At 41.5% G+C, this 18,774-nt stretch overlaps 1 protein-coding gene across 2 annotated transcripts in view; it reads right to left on the reverse strand.

Moving 5' to 3' along the window:
* Window positions 1-18,774, reverse strand: part of sema5a (sema domain, seven thrombospondin repeats (type 1 and type 1-like), transmembrane domain (TM) and short cytoplasmic domain, (semaphorin) 5A) — a 120,265-nt gene that overhangs the window by 86,251 nt on the left and 15,240 nt on the right. For both annotated transcript variants that reach the window (XM_083995338.1, XM_083995337.1), the window contains exon 2: window positions 4,053-4,264. In XM_083995338.1, the coding sequence (XP_083851464.1) occupies window positions 4,053-4,200 (148 nt within the window). In that variant the 5' untranslated portion in view covers window positions 4,201-4,264. The remainder of the gene's footprint in view (window positions 1-4,052; window positions 4,265-18,774) is intronic.

Here is an 18,774-nt window from a genome sequence, read left to right on the forward strand (position 1 = left end):
AGTAGATTCATGCAGAACCGCTGATGCGCGTCTCCGTCGGGAGCAGTTTTTTGGCAAGCAGTCTCTGCATTTGCCAAAAAACAACGTAACGTTCCGTTATTATCTCATATGTGCAGGTCACAACTTTTCCACCAGAGCGTTTTTAGAGTTGTTGGATTGTGTATTTGATGAGTTTGATGAGGGAAACCAAGAAATCCCATCAGCCTCCGTAGCGTAGCTCTGAGCAGCTCACGGCTCTGCTCCGCCATTCTAAAAATAGCTTGCACCGACAAATAAAGGTAACAAACCTACTCCCAAAACTATAGAGATTATGGCAATGGGTCAATTTACCAAAAATGTTGAACTATCCCTTTAAACAACTGTACTAGCTATGAGACTCAAGCCACAGCACTTTATGTGTATGTCCAAATGGATATGCTTTGCCCTGGGCAGAGAGGGAGTATTAGGTTGTTGTCATCCACAAGGGTATATGTAATGTGTTTGTAGTTCTCCCAGCTTGGCTAAAGATGACATCCATATTCCCAACAACCAGGGATTACTCTACATTACATGGAGCACAATGACTCACAAAAGCGAATGATAATCGGTTTAACGAGAGGTTTCTCTTCCCTCCTACATGGTTTGAGTATATGAGTATATGTGATTGCATATTCTGTAATGACTCATATTTTTTTTGCCTTTACTGCAAAATAAAAAAAAGCGAGGGATGTAATTTGTCAGTCCCTAAAAAAGCTTTTTGTTTTGTACAGCTCAAAACAATGAGCTGTGTTTGAACTGCACGGAAAACACATATCAGCCATGACAGAAAAGTTGTTAACTAACTCTCCATGAGACAACGGGAATTAACAGCTATTCCAAAAAAAGGGCAAAGATTCTTGCACAAGGTGACAAAAAATTATAATAGAAACAAGGCGCAGTATAATAATGAATCCTGAATCCTATGAAACTTTCTGTCCTCATATACTACAGAGAGAACAAATCTAGTCATGAGAAGTCTGCAGGGCTTTAAGAGCTTTACAGAACTGGGCACACCGTCAGCAAGCTTGTGAGGAACTTCGGGTGGACCTTCAGGAGTCCATCCATGCTTTTGTGTAGCCTATGTATTTCTGGATCAGTGTAATTTAATTTCAAGAAAAACAGTTCCACCTTTTTTTACACTTCTAATTCATATGTGTAGCATTAAATGAGTGTGTCTGGTTTACCATGTAACCTAAGACTCCCAAAAGAGCAGAACCTCGACAGGGTGTAACTCATTGGGATTTGAACTGTGAAATATCATCCAGGTGCCAGCCACCATAACTCAAGGCTCATGTTACCCAGTGGCCTAACACCCAGGGATGCTGAGAAAGCTTCAACTTCCTCTGACAACCGGGAGACAACCGTTCAAGACGTATTTTGATTCCCACGGGAAACAAACTGCCGAGTTTGTTTTGTTCTCACTTCAGCTACACAAATTGAGAAGAAAAAGCTTGCAAATGTGTTCAACAGCTTCCCGTGTCTGACATTTGCAACCTACAGAGATTTTAATAAGAAAAACGATGGACAGAAACACATTGCTCTGGTTTTCTGAGGGAAGGCAAAGGCACAAAGGAAGACGCAGCAAAGACACTTAACGTGAGGTGAATTTGTATCGACTATCATCCTCATTTTCAGAGTCAGTCACTCAGCTCTCTTTTAGATCATCCCAGATGTTGAATTAATGTCAGTAAGGCCGCTTAGAAATCATCTGAAAATGACACTTCTTTCACTTGACAACTTTCCAGAGACTCATTACATTTTTAAATGTAAGTATCCAATGATAGCTATGGGTAAAGTGCAAGAAGGATGTGCTTATAGCTTATTTGCAGTTGTCTAAATGTTGTCCCAGGGTGGCCGTCGACGTTACGACTTTGAGAAACCAGTGCTCTAGGAAATTAACTCCTTTGTCATGTGTTGGTATAGTAGGACCAGGAGAAAATAACTGTCAAATCAGGATGTAAATGAACCAGCTCAATGCGTCACGCGCCCTCGAGCTTTATGTTTTCAAGAGGAGGAAGTTAATGAAGGCTTTTTCAATGCTGTGAAATGTGGAGTAGTTACCACATGACATCGAGAGCCAGAGAGTCTTATCCACCATTATGCAGTAAGAGAAAAGCTGTTATCAACACAGGTGATCACTAAGAACAAAGACAATAAGCCACGGAGAGTGAAGCCTCTGTCTTTCTTCTCTCTTCTTCCGTACAGTAGCGGTCGTGTTAGTGGACCATGTCTGATTGCTTACTGAAATGTCGACCCTCTTTATTAATGCTGCTATATTTCAACCAAAGCATTAGGCCACTGGAGTTTAATGGGCCATTCTGGTACATTAGAGAGCACAAACGCATTGACCACTGTTGAACCACTGGCTGGTTTGAGACCCCCCCTCCCCGTCTTCATGCAGAGAGCACAAGGCAGAAATGCATTACGTTAGCCGGGCAGTCAGTCATCATTGTTGCGTCAGTCGGCGCAGAGGGAAGAGTGCCACCTCAGCTAACAATGAAGTGACAAAGCCTGGGAGGAAAGACGGACTAGAGAGAGAGGATTGTAGAGGAGCTTGTGTCTGTGCTGCACAGAAGGTGAGCTTTGGCATGTACATGGATCTTTGCACACACACACACACACACACAGTGACCTTGGTGCTCCAGTTAATTTCGACCTAGACAGACTACTATGTGATTATCTGACTGAGACTCTGCTGGACTGAAAACAGCTCGATGATATGTTGCTGCTTTGCAGTGGGTAGACAGGGCTGCATTGATCGCTATCGATACTTTCTTTCGACCAAATTCACAGCATTTCATTACAGTTTAGTCGTTCAATGGTAATGTAAGATGTAGGGTACGGACAATGAAATCTGACGCAGAATATACTGTATCTAAAAACTGCAGAGGCATGTAGTTAAGGCATCCGAGGAAGTCTCGTATGGAAAAATGTCTGCATTGTGTCTGGAGGGGATAAAGAGAGAATGAAGGGAATAAAAGAAGGGTAAGCAGAGCTTTCCTAGACAGTGTAAAATATCAAATATATATTCAAGTCCACAACTGATAAGTTGTGGCTATGCCTGTCAATCTTTCCATTCTTGCACAGCACATTTAGCTACAGTTTATAGTGACCGGCAAACTCCTACTTTAAATTGTTAGTGTCTCTTATTAAACAACACACACTTGATTTCAGACGAAGGTCGACAAACACGGGGTCCTTATACAAGTCTCCAAGAGTTGACTTTCAGGTTGAAATTATACTTGAAATGCAGAACTTTGCTTAAGCTAACATTTAGTTAGCATAAGAAATCTCATGTTTCTGGCTGACTGAAGAAGAAACTCTGATAAAATTGGAATTAAATATTGCACACAGGGTGTTATGCTGAATGAAAGAGCAGCCTCAGTAAGAGTTAGTACAACCCTCAGTCTAAAGTAATGGCTAATTAGGCAGCAAGCTAGTAAGATGAGCCTGCTAACAACTAACGTTATAGTAACATTAGAGCACAGTAACACTGTTTATTCCATCCTGTACATTTTTGCTTCTGTTTTTGGTTTTCAGGCAAATAAACACTAAACAAAACACCCTCCAAACTTAATCAGTTCACAGTACTGCTCTGCATCGAGGCAGCTTTTGAATACACCTCTCATGGCTTAGCTATGATGGAACAATAATTGTTCGAGATTAAAGGTTTAGTGAACCGTCAATTCACATCAAATGTACCTATTTGGAGTTAGACAAGTCTGCCCATGTCTGCGTAATGCGTATATCTCCCAGCAACAGTAAAATGTCTTGATGAAATGGTCCATAAAACGTCCATATATGGTCTACAAAAAGACTGAAGGTAGATGTTGATGGAGGGAAGGATGGGATTAAGGTAAGAGTAAACGACTGGGGGTTGGGAGAATTGGATGTAGGATGAAAGGATATAAATTACTGCACAGGCATATACAGAAAAGTTCACTTTAACTATGTAGGGAAATAAAAACTTAATGAGGTGTGTCGATGATCTCACCCTGGTGTGTGTGTGTGTGTGTATTTGTTTCAACACTTACCTGAGTGTGGGATGAGTGGGTGCTCCGTCTTGTGACAGGGTGATTCAGGCAGCAGCACTGGCCCTCTCCGACTGGCCACGCCTGCAGGCCACAGGACCAGCAGGCACTGCAGCAGCAGCAGTGCATGCTGGGTAACAGGGCGTCCCATGAGGGCCTGAGCTTGGCTCACTTCTCCTCAGGCCTCAGGGGCCAAGAGCATCGGAAAGACACACCTTGGGAGAGGGGAACAGAAAGAGACAGGTTTGGGTTTAAACAAAGGCTAATTTCACATTTGATTTGATCCAAGCGCTGAAAAGCTTGATGCACTACAGCATTTCTGTATCGCAACAATCTCGCAGCGTTCACTCTGGGAGATGAAAAGCAGCAAAAATAAATCCTTACAAAAGGCGCAACAAGGGAGAGAGGTGCGAAGAAGAGAGAGTGTGACAGATCGGGGGGGAAAGGGAGTGGAAAGTTTTGCTGAGCAACAGCATGTGAGCTCCTTGAAGGCACCTAGAGACATCTCTCACCTCTGACACTTGCTGTGTGAATCAGACACGGCTCTGCATGACCTCTGTGTGAATGTGTCCTCTAATATTTAAGATTATGTGCCTTTGAGCATGTCTTTGCTCCCACTGGAGAGGAGCTATGTTGCATTTATTGATGAAGAGCATCAATTGCTGTGTGTGTGCTGTGTGCATTCATGTGTTTTTCCATTATTAAAAGTCCATTTCTTTATGGGTGACTGATACGTGTATGCAGCTACACAGCACTCCTTATGGGTCAATTAAATCCTATAGCTGCTGTAAATCTGATGTGTTTTTATTCACATTCACATCAAACTGGTGAATGTCATTATATAATGCTTACAGCGGATTCATTCTTTCTGGAAAAGTCATTTGCTTCAAGACAAACAAAGCAGTGTGCACAACTCAATTGTTTATAATTTCTTTCTTTTCTTGTGGGTGAATTGATGAGCAATCTCGACCAGTTACTTTTTAATCATTTATGCCATGCTATTACCAGGAATGATTCATGGTGCGCACAACATACGCCTCGCTCACTGTACACCACATTATGAGCGGCAAGTACGGTGGAGTGAGATACTGGAGATCTTGGCTGGAAATGGCCAATAATTTTTGCTTTGCTAAAGTGTTTTCATATCTGGAAATGTATTTTGTGGCTGAACCTGTAGAGAATTATTATTTGTGAATGGTGGGCCTGGAAATAAGCAAAAACTATTACAACTAACCATAAAATGTGTTTGTTGTGGGAAGACAAAAACACAGAAGAAATCTGCACAGGGAGAAATAAAAAAATAAAAAAGGCCAGACTGAGCCAAGAAAGAAAGAAATGGAGAACATTTGCTCTCCGCGTCTCCACTCCTCTCTGAAGTATGATAAGGCACCTGGAATGGAAAGTTTACTTTGCCGTTAGTCTGCATGAATAAGCTTCATGACCTTGGGGCCTTTACGGAATTCATTCAAAGTCCAATGTATAAATGCACAGGCAGAGGGATATGTGGTTTGCCTTCACCCACAGAGTAATGTAAAACACCTGTCATCCACGGCGGGGGAAGCAAGTGACAGCCACTGCCAGTTGGCTCTTTCTGTTCCTTTTTTCCTTTCGTCTTGACGGCTCACACGTCGGTTTCTATACTCTTTCGTATTTGTGCTTTAGTCGCTCTGTCGTTTCACATGTCACTTTTCTTTGTCTGGTAGTTTACTTGACAGTTTTAACTATTTTTCCCCCCCATCGAAAAGCCACTTTACCTGTTGAGTTTGAGAGCTATTCATTTTCCCCAGGTAGTCTGTTAGCTCGGGCATTCTTCCTGTCGTTTTTCCAGTCTTATAAACCTTTATGTCTGCTTTCATGCTGTAAACTTGGAAATGAAATTATTGATATTTTAAGTCTTGTGTGTGTGTGTGTGCGTGTGGTCATGGATTCAAAAGGGCTGTGGTATTCACACACTGACATGCAGAGAGGTTAGCTGACAGAAGCAGGAGCCAGAGCCAGGGAGTTCGTGGCTCTTTCTTGACCTTTCTCCTTCTGTTACAGCTCTGCACATGACCTCCTGTCAGCTCGCACACATGACTCCACACACATGTGCAAGTTCAGAAAACAAAACTCCACCATCTTGTTTGTATGTACAATATGTACTGCGATGTTCAAGCTGCCATGAAACCATTTGTTATTATTAGTTTTTTAATCACTTGTGCTTTCCCCTCATTTTAATTTAAGAGAATTTAAAACAGTTCTAGTTGTAGTTTAATTTAATATTAAAGACACCCTGTGGACTTTTCTTGTAAGCAAACAAAATGCTTGTTTATATTCGGTGTTTCTCACTAAAACACCCGTTATCTCTCCTTACGGGCTAATAAACATGTTGCACTGTTCACACCAATGTTTTCAAACGTGTTGTTACTTCCTGTCTTGCTTATGTTAGTGCTTTACTACATTTCTTTGCATAGCCAAAGACAACAACTATTAATAAGTCTCCTGGGGAACAGTCAGTCAGTCAGATTTGGTCTTGCCATAAAACTCAGCAGGTACTTTTAATTTAACCACATAAATACACAAACACTTGTGAGTGTCATAATTGATGATGAAGAATAATGAAAGAATAATTATCATGTACCGGAAGATTTAAAAAAAAAAGTTATTTCTTGGTTTTGCTTTTGGAGACAGCAGTGAAAACAAAACATTTGCAATTTGCATATCTAATGTCAGAGTCAAACTGCAGGCGAACCCAATTGTGTTTGCTTTACAGTCTACATCTGGATTGAATGAACCCATTTCTGTATTTGCATGAAAATGAACCCTAATGAAAACCAGTCTCTTCACAGTAAAACAATTAAGACCTCTAAAACCTCTAAAACCTAAGATACTGTTTTTATTTACCAGCCATAAATAATAATAATAAAAACACGCTCACATGTGTCACTTTAAAGACCCACAGATGATCTGATTTATGCCCACACATGCATATGCATCATGCCTTTTAATGTAAGTAACAGACAACTATGACATGATTTAAAACCGAACCATTTGAACTGCCATTTCATTCCCCAGAAGTGATCTCTGGTGGATCCTATTTTCTCTTTAACTCACCACAAGCCACTGACGGGTCCTGTGGGAGAAAACTGGAGGAGCTTTCTGTGCTGTTCGGTGGTCTAAACTCTAAATCATCTCCAGGGCATTAGTACAAGCCTCCTCCACCACCACCACCACCTCCAACACCCCCCGCCCCTTCCCCCCCTTCTGCTCCTGCTCCTGCTCCTCTCTCTGGCTCTCTCACAAAATACAGACACACATGAACAACACTCATACAGTACCAGTGCATCTTCAGCACATACACACACACTGAAATAACCTACAGGGACCAGGTGATGGATAACACCCCGCTACATGCAGGACACAGAGCAGAGCCACACAAAAACTGAAGATGGGGTAAACGATGTTGTCATTTGAAACGCATGTACCGAGTGGTGTAATACAGATAGTGTTGACAGTCTTTTCTCCGATTATTAAAACACAGAGAACATCATCAAAATAACTTTCTTTATAACCCACACATTATTTTTCATCACGCTCATATCTGAGGTTGATTCTGCCTCATTTATTAACCGTCACGAAGAGAGGTATAAATTATAGGAAGGTAAATAGATAGAAAATAGAATACAAATACTAACAAATCACCATGACAACCATTGTTTTAAAACAAATACTGTATGTACTGTAGTTAAAGGTGTTCAGAAATGGTCATTTGTCCTGTTTGTCGCGCCTCCTTCTACGAGTTTCCACAAGTTGCCGCACGAGTTCACCCGAGTAAGGAAAACAAATTTGATTGGTCGTTATCGAGCGGGTGGGATATTCAATGTTTGTTTGTTCAGTGTGTGTGTGTGTGTGTGTCTCAGACGTTTGATTGACGGATGACGGATCCAATATCAGTGGCTGATGAATTGTGAGCAGGGTGACGCATAATTCGTGCGCCTGCATTATCCAATGCGAAAAAAAACTAACCCACTTTCATCCTGGATTTACTTGAAAATAGAATTTTGCACAAAGTTTGGGCAACATCATCTGATAGATGAGTTATTACACTAATGTTAAGACCCAGAGTGGAATCAAATTCATTTTTCTTTTCTGTACACCTTTAATACCATTACAGAAGCAGGTAAAAAATGGTTGAATCTAAATTTCCAAGTCTCACATCTCATCCAACACACACACATCTCTTCATTTCAAGAGTTGAGGTGTCAGCTGACTAATCAATTGAAGTCTTCCTGCAGTAACGGGCGGAGAGAGGATCATATTAACACCACTATTGATTTTGTCTGAAGGGGACTTCATGATGGTTAAATTACACTATACATAATAAATAGACTCCCAAATAAAGGCTGGCTTTGTATTCATCACGCTGACACCTACATGCATGCATGCGCGCTTGCATATAAACAGGTTTGTCAGATGTGAGTGGTGCGGTGATGATCCATCTGTCCAAACACAGTCAGGGGAGTGTGAGATCGGGGTCACACCACAGTGCTGATAGATGCCTCTCTCTCTCTCTCTCTGGCCAGACAGGACACACACACACATACACACACCAGTTAAATCAGCTCAGACTTTGCTTTAGACCAGAGCACACAAAGACACTACAGAGCTGCTTTATATAGCTGTGTGCTTGAAAGGCAGAGCGCCTGGATGCGATTGACGGGGTGTTTGCCTGTTTATCACTCTGTCTATCAGGCGGGTTATTGCCAGTTTCTGTTTGTTGTTCTGTCTCTGTCTGCCAATTGGTTGTCTGTGATTTTGGCATCTTGTGATTAGACCAAAGCACGCACACACACACACACACACACACGTACACACACACAATGACAGAGATGTTTGCTTTCTACTTTGCTGTCGTGAAGCTGATGATCAGATTTTATGAATGTCAGTCTGACTGATAAGCTCATGATGGGCCTAAATTATTGATTGATAAACTAATTAAATATTGACTGACGTGACAAATGACCAACCCGACTACAAGTACTTATCAAACGGGTCGCTGACTCGGTGACTGAGTGACCAACAAGCTTGATGACCGACTAAGTGTCAGGCTCGCAGGCTGAATGACAAGTGAACTGACAAAATAACGAACTAGGTGACTGACAGAGAGACTGATGAGGTGCCTGACGGACCGGACGTCCGCTGTGTAATTCACAACATGATTGACACAAGTGGCCACCTGATTGACTTCACCTCGTTTTTGGCCCCAATTTTTTTTTTTTTTTACTGCCATCTGTCTGACTTTTTTAACTTCTATCATTCCCGTCTCGCACCCCGCTCTGTTTTCTACCTCTCATTGACCTTTTCCCCTCACAGTTTATGCTTTCAGTCCACCTCAGTCCGCTGGGAGTCTCATGGACTCAGTGGAGGGTGACAAGAGAGAATGACCGAGTGATGATATCGCCATCAAAGGCTCATTGCTGCCCAGCGGGAGCCTTTCCGCTTGGTGACCCCCCCCAGATCAGAGGGCAGATTAATTCGGTGTGAAGAAATGTTTGAGTGTGTCCAGGAGTGGGATTGAAAAGTAAACTTGGATAAAATGGCTTGTTTGTTTTAAATAAAAAAAAACAACCTTATCAGCGGTGAACAGTGTGGCTTGTCAAGAACAAATCAAATGTGCACATGAGCAGTCTGTCCTTTCTCGCTCTTCCTCATACTCTAATGCATCTCCAGTCTCCACACACACTCACTGACACACTCACACTGAGTAAACGGTTCTCCCAATACTCTCCATCCCAGAATGCATTTCACACTCCAGATTCTAGGGAATAGTCATCATACGTGTATGAGGCACAAACTGGGGCCTATGCAAGCATGTTATTGTGTTTTACAGTATATTTACTTTGCTATTACAATGCTGAATTCTTATTCTTATTTCTATTTATCACATAAATAGTGGGAAATCCCACAGTTGTGGAAGGGAAAACACAAAAACTGCATCAAGTCTACAGCTGCCATCACAACAGTTATTATAGGGATCCGACATTGTATTAACATCAGTCTAGGCTTCTCACTTCTTTCCATCCTTTTTCTTGAACACAACATGTGCTCAAAATGTCAAGTGTTGATCACAGGTTATCTAATTAAGCTCTCAGTCTATTCACCAAAGGGTCAGTAACAGAAAATAATAACTAATCAACCAGAAGAAAAAATCTTTCTTTTTTTCTTTACCACCTTGACATTTTCTAACATACTGCATTGTCACTGCTATAACCAAGGACATTTTCCCGTGGATGTAAAAAGGTTTCTTTCTGACAGTCACTGGGCTATTCTTGTCTATGTTTGCGCATGCATATGTCTTTATTGTAAAACTCTATCTTCCTCTGCACATAATCTGCCTCGGTCTGAGTTTCAATCTGTTCCACAAACACCTCTAAATTGGAATAAACATTAAACCGAACAAACTGTGGATCAGTTTTTTTTCCCCCCCTGTTGGAACAAACCTGCTAGATTCAAATCTGCAGTCGGGCTTGCAAAGATTTGGAAAAACAAAAAGGTGTGATTTGCTGTGTATGAAGAAGGGACACAGCGGATGAGACACAGCCACGAGGGACCGGGGACAAAAGGAGAGTTTCACCGGAGGCAGGTAGGTATTCTTATACATGGTTCAAAGTTCAGGGTCAATTTAAGATAATGTCACCCTCCCTTGCTCTTGAGTAATGGCTGGTACACACCTTCACCTCTGTATTTTTCTCTTTTTCCCCGTACAAGCTGAAAACAATAAATCTTTGACACACCAAAAGACTGTGGTGTCTTGTCCTAGCCCTGGTGACTCACCTGACCACAACCAGACCTTTGGTCCAGTTAAATCCGGGACGTGCACTACATCACACATGCAGACACTCCTCGAGTCACAGAAACACAAACTCTTTCCGCTCTCTTGCTCCAAAACACACCCAGCAATTTCACCCGAGTCCCGCCCTAACTCTCCAGAGGTTCTCAAATCCTGCTGTTATTTTTACTAAATCCTCCAGCGCTCATGCTGATGCATTACCGCGTCGTGCCTGAATGTGGTCTTCGAGTGTCTACACAACAGACGGGATGCTATATGTGGCAGAAAAAGTGACATCATGCCCGAACAGACAGAGAAATGTGCGTGAAAGACTCTCACACGCCACTAGACTGCAATTACTGGCATGACCTGGCCCAGTCTTCCTGCTTCCATGATTGTTGGAGGTAGTTCAGTATGACCTGTGGCTTAAAACTATTACGGAAAGCCTGGCGGGAAAAACCCTTTGAATACAGAGCAGGGCTTTCAAATCTATTCAATACCAAATTCAGGTCATGGTAAAGCAGAGGCACGACTTGTAGCCTATACATCTACCTTTATACGTATAGAAAAAAGTATTACTGTAGCTACTTCTGAGGTCAGTTGATCGGTTTCTTCTCAGCTATTGGTGAGGGTATGAAAATAGTCACACAGAGTAAACTTTTCATTTCTTAGCCTAATATAGAGATAGCAGCAGCTGGCACAGGTAGCACAATCTCTGAAAGCAGGTTAAGTTGAGTCTGTCCTGAGGTAACAAAAGCCAACCATCTGCAAAGCTCATTAATTAACATGTTAAAAGCACAAGGCGTCTTGACAGATTGAGCATTTTGCACAATTTTTGTGGTATTGATCTGCTCGTCTAGCACTCAGCTATTAAAGGAAAACAAAACAAAATGTTGATTTAACTAATTTGTCAAATTAAAATGAAATACAGTACATTAGGAAAAATGCAGAAAGCAAAACAAACAAACTCACTTGTTGAAATCACAATTTTACAAAGTTTTATGGGTCATAGACTTTAGGCTGTTGCCAAGCAACCGGAGGAGACTCCAGGAAGTAAGTGGCCCCAACAAAGAAATTCATTCTGACATATAACCTCCCGTAGGACGTTTTGTTATTGTAACACACAATCAAAAAATGTGTTAATGACTGGGTTTCGTAAAAGTGCTGCTAAACAATTAGTCAGGGTGGTTTATGCTAAGAGAGATGAGCCAGCTGCTAATAAAGGTTTTAAACTCAGATAGATCTTGTCTTCTCAGCTCCTCCTCAACATGGAGGCCAAGTGCATTTCCAAAAAGGCAAAACTTTTCCTTTAAACTTCTCTTAGAAAGAAAAACCCCTCAAGGACTTCAAAATAAAAATATGCTGTGTAGACGTGGGAATGAAAGGATCTATGGACAGCACACGCTCTGCCTTTCAGTGCCAATTAACATGACTCCACAGCCAGGCTGCTACTACTGCTAGTGCTGCTGCTGCTGCTGCTGCTGAGAGATGTCTGTATAACCAAGTGTCAGCCTGTGAAAAAAAAAAATCCCATGGCTGACCCAGGCACTGATCAGCTGTTGAGACAGCGGCTCTGACACATAGCCCAGACCCTCGGGCTACTGTCTGAGCTGCTCTCAGTGTCAGGAAAGCACTGTTCACAGAGAGCAAGTTGTCACAACAACCTGGAAGAGCTGCAGTGGCTTAAATCTCAGAGAAGAAACCAATAGTTTGTCACAGCTGTCCCCAAAAACTACATTTAATCGAGTCGATATTTCCTAAATAAGCTCAGGTACAATAAAGTTACCTCTCTGACAGGAAAGCAAGTTTTAGCTCGTGACTACCAGGCCCCTTGTATAAAGTTTTTCATTCCAAAGTCATCGATGACTTTGAATGAACAGGTAACAGTGAAGATTAACACAGACCCCCAAACCTAAACTGATTTGCAAGCATAATATCTACTTTTTTTTTTTTTGTTCTTTCACCCTGAAGACGATCAAAACCATTCCCCCATGGATGTTTGAAGAATTTCCTATCATTTTCTCACCGTTTAACTGCTTGGTTTCTGCACTGGCATCAAAGATTTCCTCCATTTCGAGGCCTTTTGTTCTCTGTGTGCTGTAATCGCAGGGCCAATCCACATGAGACCGGAGGTGTCATCTGATGCCTGATCAAGGCAGCGGTGCGAAGATGGCCCAAGACTTCCAACAAAATAACTCACCACACATGAAGGAAACACAAACATTAAACTTGTGCGCTCTTACTGGCACATACACACTCACCTGGGACTGTAGCGATAAGGGGCATAAAGCCCAGCGCTGAGGAATGGTGACATTTTTAAACCTTTAATTACATGCTTGGCTAACGGGTAGGCGACTGTCTCTCTGGGAACAAAATTACACTATCACTGTCTACAGCTGTGCACAGACGCAGGTCTACTTGCCATTCACACACAGACACACACAGACCTGCCTCCTGCACCTCGGAGGTGAAAAAGCAAAGCGAGGGCATTCGCTTCTCTGCCAGCATCAAGGGTAGCTACTAACTACAGGCGCAACTCATTGATCTGTACTTCCAAAAGGGCACAGACATGCCTGGTAGAAGAATGAAATGCTACCTTGATGCTAACCAGACTCCAAATGAAAAGAAAATTACAGTCATCCAAGGGTAGATTCCTCTCATTCAGCCGACAATGTGAAATCAGTCGATAGAGACGTTTTTTTTCTCTTTCTTTTCTTTCCTGCGCAGAATTCGACCGTTTTGATTCATTCAATTACTAATATTGTAATCAATCATATCAGCTTTATAGGGCTGACAGAAAATGACTCGGGGAATGATGGATGAAATCTCTTACAGACAGATTCCACTGCAGGGGAGGTCAACCCTCTGTGCTAAGACTCACTGCAAAGTAAGTGTAAGCACTGTACAGAGCTTTCACCGGCACAGTGTGCACTGTTGGATCTTCCTCAGCAGAGGTGGGAAAGTGAAAAATGTACTTTTAATTAGCTGCACTGCTTCAGGATAATATAATAGTAGTAGGCAGTATACATTCAGAGACTTATTCATTACTTTAAAAGTTATTGCACATTTTACTGTGGTACTTAATAGACCACTTACTTCACTTGCTGTAATCACTATTTATGTAAATATTATGGATAACAAACATTGAGTTATTGGAGGTATAAACTTGCTAATGTGTTTTCTTTTTCTTCAAGAAATTTGTCATTTTTTCATCATGCAGTCTCAATATGTATATCCTTGTTTTTCTTACGTGCTAAAATCCTTTCAAAAAATCTCCTAGTTGTTTTGATAAAATGGAAAAACTTGACAACCGTATTTAATCATCCCCATATCATTAAACAGTATTACATAGACTTTTAAGTGGACACAGCCATTGCGTTGTGTGTTTGTAATAGGCTATTACAGTATGAGATTTGAATTAATTTGATCAGCTTCAACATTAAAGCCCTTTGCATCAAATGCGCTGTGTTCTGTATAAATAAAACTGAGGAACAAGATTAGTTTAAAAAAAAAAAGGTTTTCTTAGATGGGAATTTATTTAATGTGGATTTTATACATTTACTTTAATGTACGTGTTAATTACAGTACGTTCCTAACTGGTGGTCTTGATCTAGCAGAGTTAGTGACCTTTACAGCCTGGCGCAGATTTTCCAGCACTTCATGTTCAGTCTGTATGGACAGAAATAGCTAAAGTTGTGCTTTTTTTTTTTTTTTTTCATCCAGTCCTTCACTGACAAAAGTCCCAATTGGTTGAAGGCATGAGGCGGCTGGGGGCAGGGAAGTGTACTATAATCAATCTTCCTACAGTTTTTGCAATCAACACATCCAAGATAACAAGCCTAAAAGCCTGCCAACTCCTACAGCTCTGTAATTATATGCCTGAAAAACAACAACAACCTCTTTGGTGAGAAAAAAAAAGTCATACACACATATACTTCATCACACATAAAGGTTCTACAGATGGGGAGGAAGCCATAAGGAGTTGTCTTACTGTATCTGGCAGGAGGGATAGTAAATTAGCTCTTGGCTCCACTGGAACCAATTAATTACTCAGGCGTGTGCACGTGTGCGTGTCTGTGTGTGTGTGTGTTGCGTGCCTGGCCTTTGTACTTTGTCCCGTTAACGGCGGAGACGGGCACAATTGCGGAAAGTTATAGCATTAATGAGACGGAGAGATGGGTTTGGTTAACGGCAGCTGACTTAACACGGAGAGGATGCTGCAGAAGTGGTCTATGTGTGTTGTTTGTGTGTGTGTGTGTGTGCATGTGTGTGCCTGCCTGAGTCCCCGTCTCCCAGAACGCGTCTCCCAAGGGTAAACTGGAACAACAGAAGAGCAGAGTCGGAGACGGAGCCTGCAGGCATCCGATGTGATCGTGTCTCTGCTAGACCAAGCAAACAGATGTAGACCCATCTCCCTCCGTCTCGCCCCCCTCTTTCCCTCTCTCTTTCTGTCTCCTTCTCTTTCTTTTTTCCAGTGTGCTGGGGTGGAGTCTGAGGGATTGTGTTTCACCATGAGCTGAATGGACTAGTCCACTCTGACAGTTAGTCTTCTAAAAAATAGAGACACCAGAGATTTGCAGCCACTTTCAAAACAACTTGTACTCCTTAGCCGCAGGCAACTTGTATCTCTGGATCTATTAAGGCCACGTTAAGGCAAAAGCCTCTGTTTAACTAAGGAATGTACTGCCTCAGTGTTTCTTCTTCCACAGCTGCAGTCTCTCTACACAGGTCCATATACATATAGTATATATGTACACACACACACAAACACATCTATAGTGGTCATACTACATCACAGCTATTAATAGAAAAAACATCTGCACATTAAGAAATCTGTTGCGTCGACACAAAACTTCAAGTTTAAAAAGTGCCGAGTTGGAGGAAGTTGGATGTTTGTTCAGGTGTACCTTTGATACACACACACAGACACACACACACATGCACTCACATGGGAGCAAAAGCAACTTGTTGTCAGTGTTTGTAGCTACACCAACACAATTTTTCAGGTTTACTAAAAAAAGAGTTCAATAAACATATTCACCGTAAATATATTAATTTCATTTGCAAGCCCTCAGAGACCTTATTTGAATAAAGTCCTCTGCTCCTGTTGAGGTCATGGGAAGCACATATTAAAAATGGCTGGTTAATAAGCTTATTTACATCCTGTGAAGATGGGAGTGAGTAAATCAAATGATTTGTGCTGCGTCTTTGAAATTCAACACATTAAAGAGGCTAACTTTTAACATCAGGGCTCGGTGATTAGGATTCTGCTGGGAGCCGGTAATTGCATTTCCTTCTGTGTGATCCAGAGTATCTTCCCCATGAGGGAGGCCAGGACGTTTTTGTTTTTTTTTCTAGAAGAAGAAAAAACACAACAACATACACATCTCACAACACACTCTCAGAGGGGAAAAAACCACAAAAGCGAGGAGGAGTAAGGACAATAATGTTAAAAGATGGGGAGCTGTCTGTCATGACATAGCTGCTTCATGCTGTCTGTGTAATGAGTTTTTTGTTTTTTAAACTGTAGTCTTGTAGCCTCCAACAACATGGTTATCAACACAACAACATTTCGAACAACACAACCCCTGCAGAATGCCACACAAACTCTGCTTGATGGTATAAGCTCACACTTCCTCGTCTTTATTCATTCTTTTGTTGAAAATAACTCTGTAACCTTAATGCCATCCTCCACTGTGCAGGATGAATGTTCCCCACTCACTCTCTATTTATAAAGCTCTGAAGCCGATAGCTGACGGCATTAACAGCCCATGTTTCCCCCCGTGACACTGAATCCCATTCAAGTCAACACAAATATGTCGCTATAAGGTAAAAGGCTCGAGACCACAACACATATGGCCCCATCATTATCTGACCAACATCAATAGATGTCATTATCTACATGCTAAGGTCCAAAGGCTTAATGACCATGTTGTCCTTCACTGTGTGCTCATTAAACACTGTGACAAAGCCTTTTGTGCAGGTAGATTTCCTCTGTAAATGCCAGTTGGAAGGTCAGGAGAAGCAGTGAATTAGAGCGCACGTTGACGACGTGCCAGAACGGAAACATTGGTTAAATGAGGGTTTTGCCCCCATATAAAGGAAGCACTCATGGAGATACGGAAAAAACGGTGGCACATGTTAACCCGACTAAAAGGTGAACTGCTAACATCAGTGTAGCTGTCAAATTGGAAATTTCTGTTTGTAGCATTTACACAGGAATCCATAAAATTCACATTATATGACACACTTTTACAGCAGCGAAGGTGGTGCTGGTGCTGGTGCTGGTGCTTCTGAGAAGATGCCACACTTTGTAGACAAGGACAGGAGGGAATACATCAAACTTCTAAGAGAAGTAGAAAACTGTGGCTCACGCAGATTTTCTCCGGGTGTCATTATTGATGTTGATCCCTCGGCGCGTCACGCTACACTCTTACTAATCAGGTCTCACTGTAATGTCTCCACACTGTCTCTCTCTCTGATCAGTGACACTGTGCCCTCCTTCAAAAGCAGGAAAGTTCAGACAGAAAAGCGTGAACTGCACATTTAATTCACTCGGCTGGTGCGCTGCTAAATCATTAACCTGCCACATTAGATGGACAGAGGAAAGTAAAGTTGGGATGGTACAGACCTGACAGCGACAAGTAAAGACACACAGAGACATATACAAAGGAGGGATTCAGCAACTGGACGTCTGAGTGACCCTAATTAACATGCAGTATCAGCTAGAAATGACATTAAATAAAGTTTTGAAACATCAACATTTCTGAGATGTGCATTAAAAAAAGAAGCGTTTTAACCTGAAGGAAATTGTAAACCTTTACTGTGAAATTGGGAAGTGCTGGAAATACAATTTTCAGGAGCCTATATAACAAAAGATTCATTTTGTATGGTTTATCGAAGACTAGAATATGTCAGAAAGGCATTTTAAAAGTAAATATAAGTGGAAACTTTGACTTGTAGGTGGTGCTACAGGAAATGTCAGGGGAACAATAAAATGGAGACAATTCACCCTTTGGGCGCCATGGACATCTGCACTAAATTTCATGGTAAACCTTCAACTATTTGTTGAGATTTTCCAGTCTGGACCATCAAGTATTGGGAGCAACCACCTGACAGACTGATGTTAGGATTCCTAGCATGGCCAGAAACACAACGGAGGAGCTGTGCACCATTAATTCAGCAGGTTGGCTTTGGATCGCGAGGAAGACGAAGAAATAATACATGCACAGGTGACCTGGTCAGATGAAGCATGTAATTAAGATGAATACTTAATACGTTTTCACACATTCTGCCAGATGTGAAGAGCAAGTATTGGCTCAGCGCTGTTTGGAGGATCCATGCCATGTGTCTGCACAGCACCAGTCATCCTGCAGCATAAACAGCATAAAGCTGAAGGACAAGTTGTCGTGTATTTACTTCGTAGAATAATAAATTCATCTTTTCAGTCATCGCTTTATTTTTCAACTTTTTTCCTTGACTCATGTTGAAGTAAACTGAATATCTTTGAATCTGTGAGTGTTATTCAGACAAAACAAACATTTGGAAGCTGTCACCTAGTGCTTAATAAGAAACAAAAAAACACTATTTTCTGACATTTTATAGACAAAAACAACTTCTGAATTTTTTAAAAGAAATAACAGTCACATTGTGTTGTACCACTAGGAAATTGACCCCCTGTTTGTCAAAACTGCTCTCTAATACCAAACAGGTAATTCACTTTGAAGGCAAATATTACAGCTTGTGGTATCACCAACTGTTTTAGTAATTTATGATAATGAATGTTACTTAAGCGAAATTCAAAATAAATGTCACCACATACAGCCAACTTGGGAGGACATTCAAAACATGGAAATTAAAAATTACTATTTATTAGAGGTTGATATTATGAAGCGTCTCTAGACAATTGATAATAGC

The sequence above is a fragment of the Trachurus trachurus genome (genome assembly GCF_905171665.1).
Source record: "Trachurus trachurus genome assembly, chromosome: 20".
NCBI lineage: Eukaryota > Metazoa > Chordata > Actinopteri > Carangiformes > Carangidae > Trachurus > Trachurus trachurus.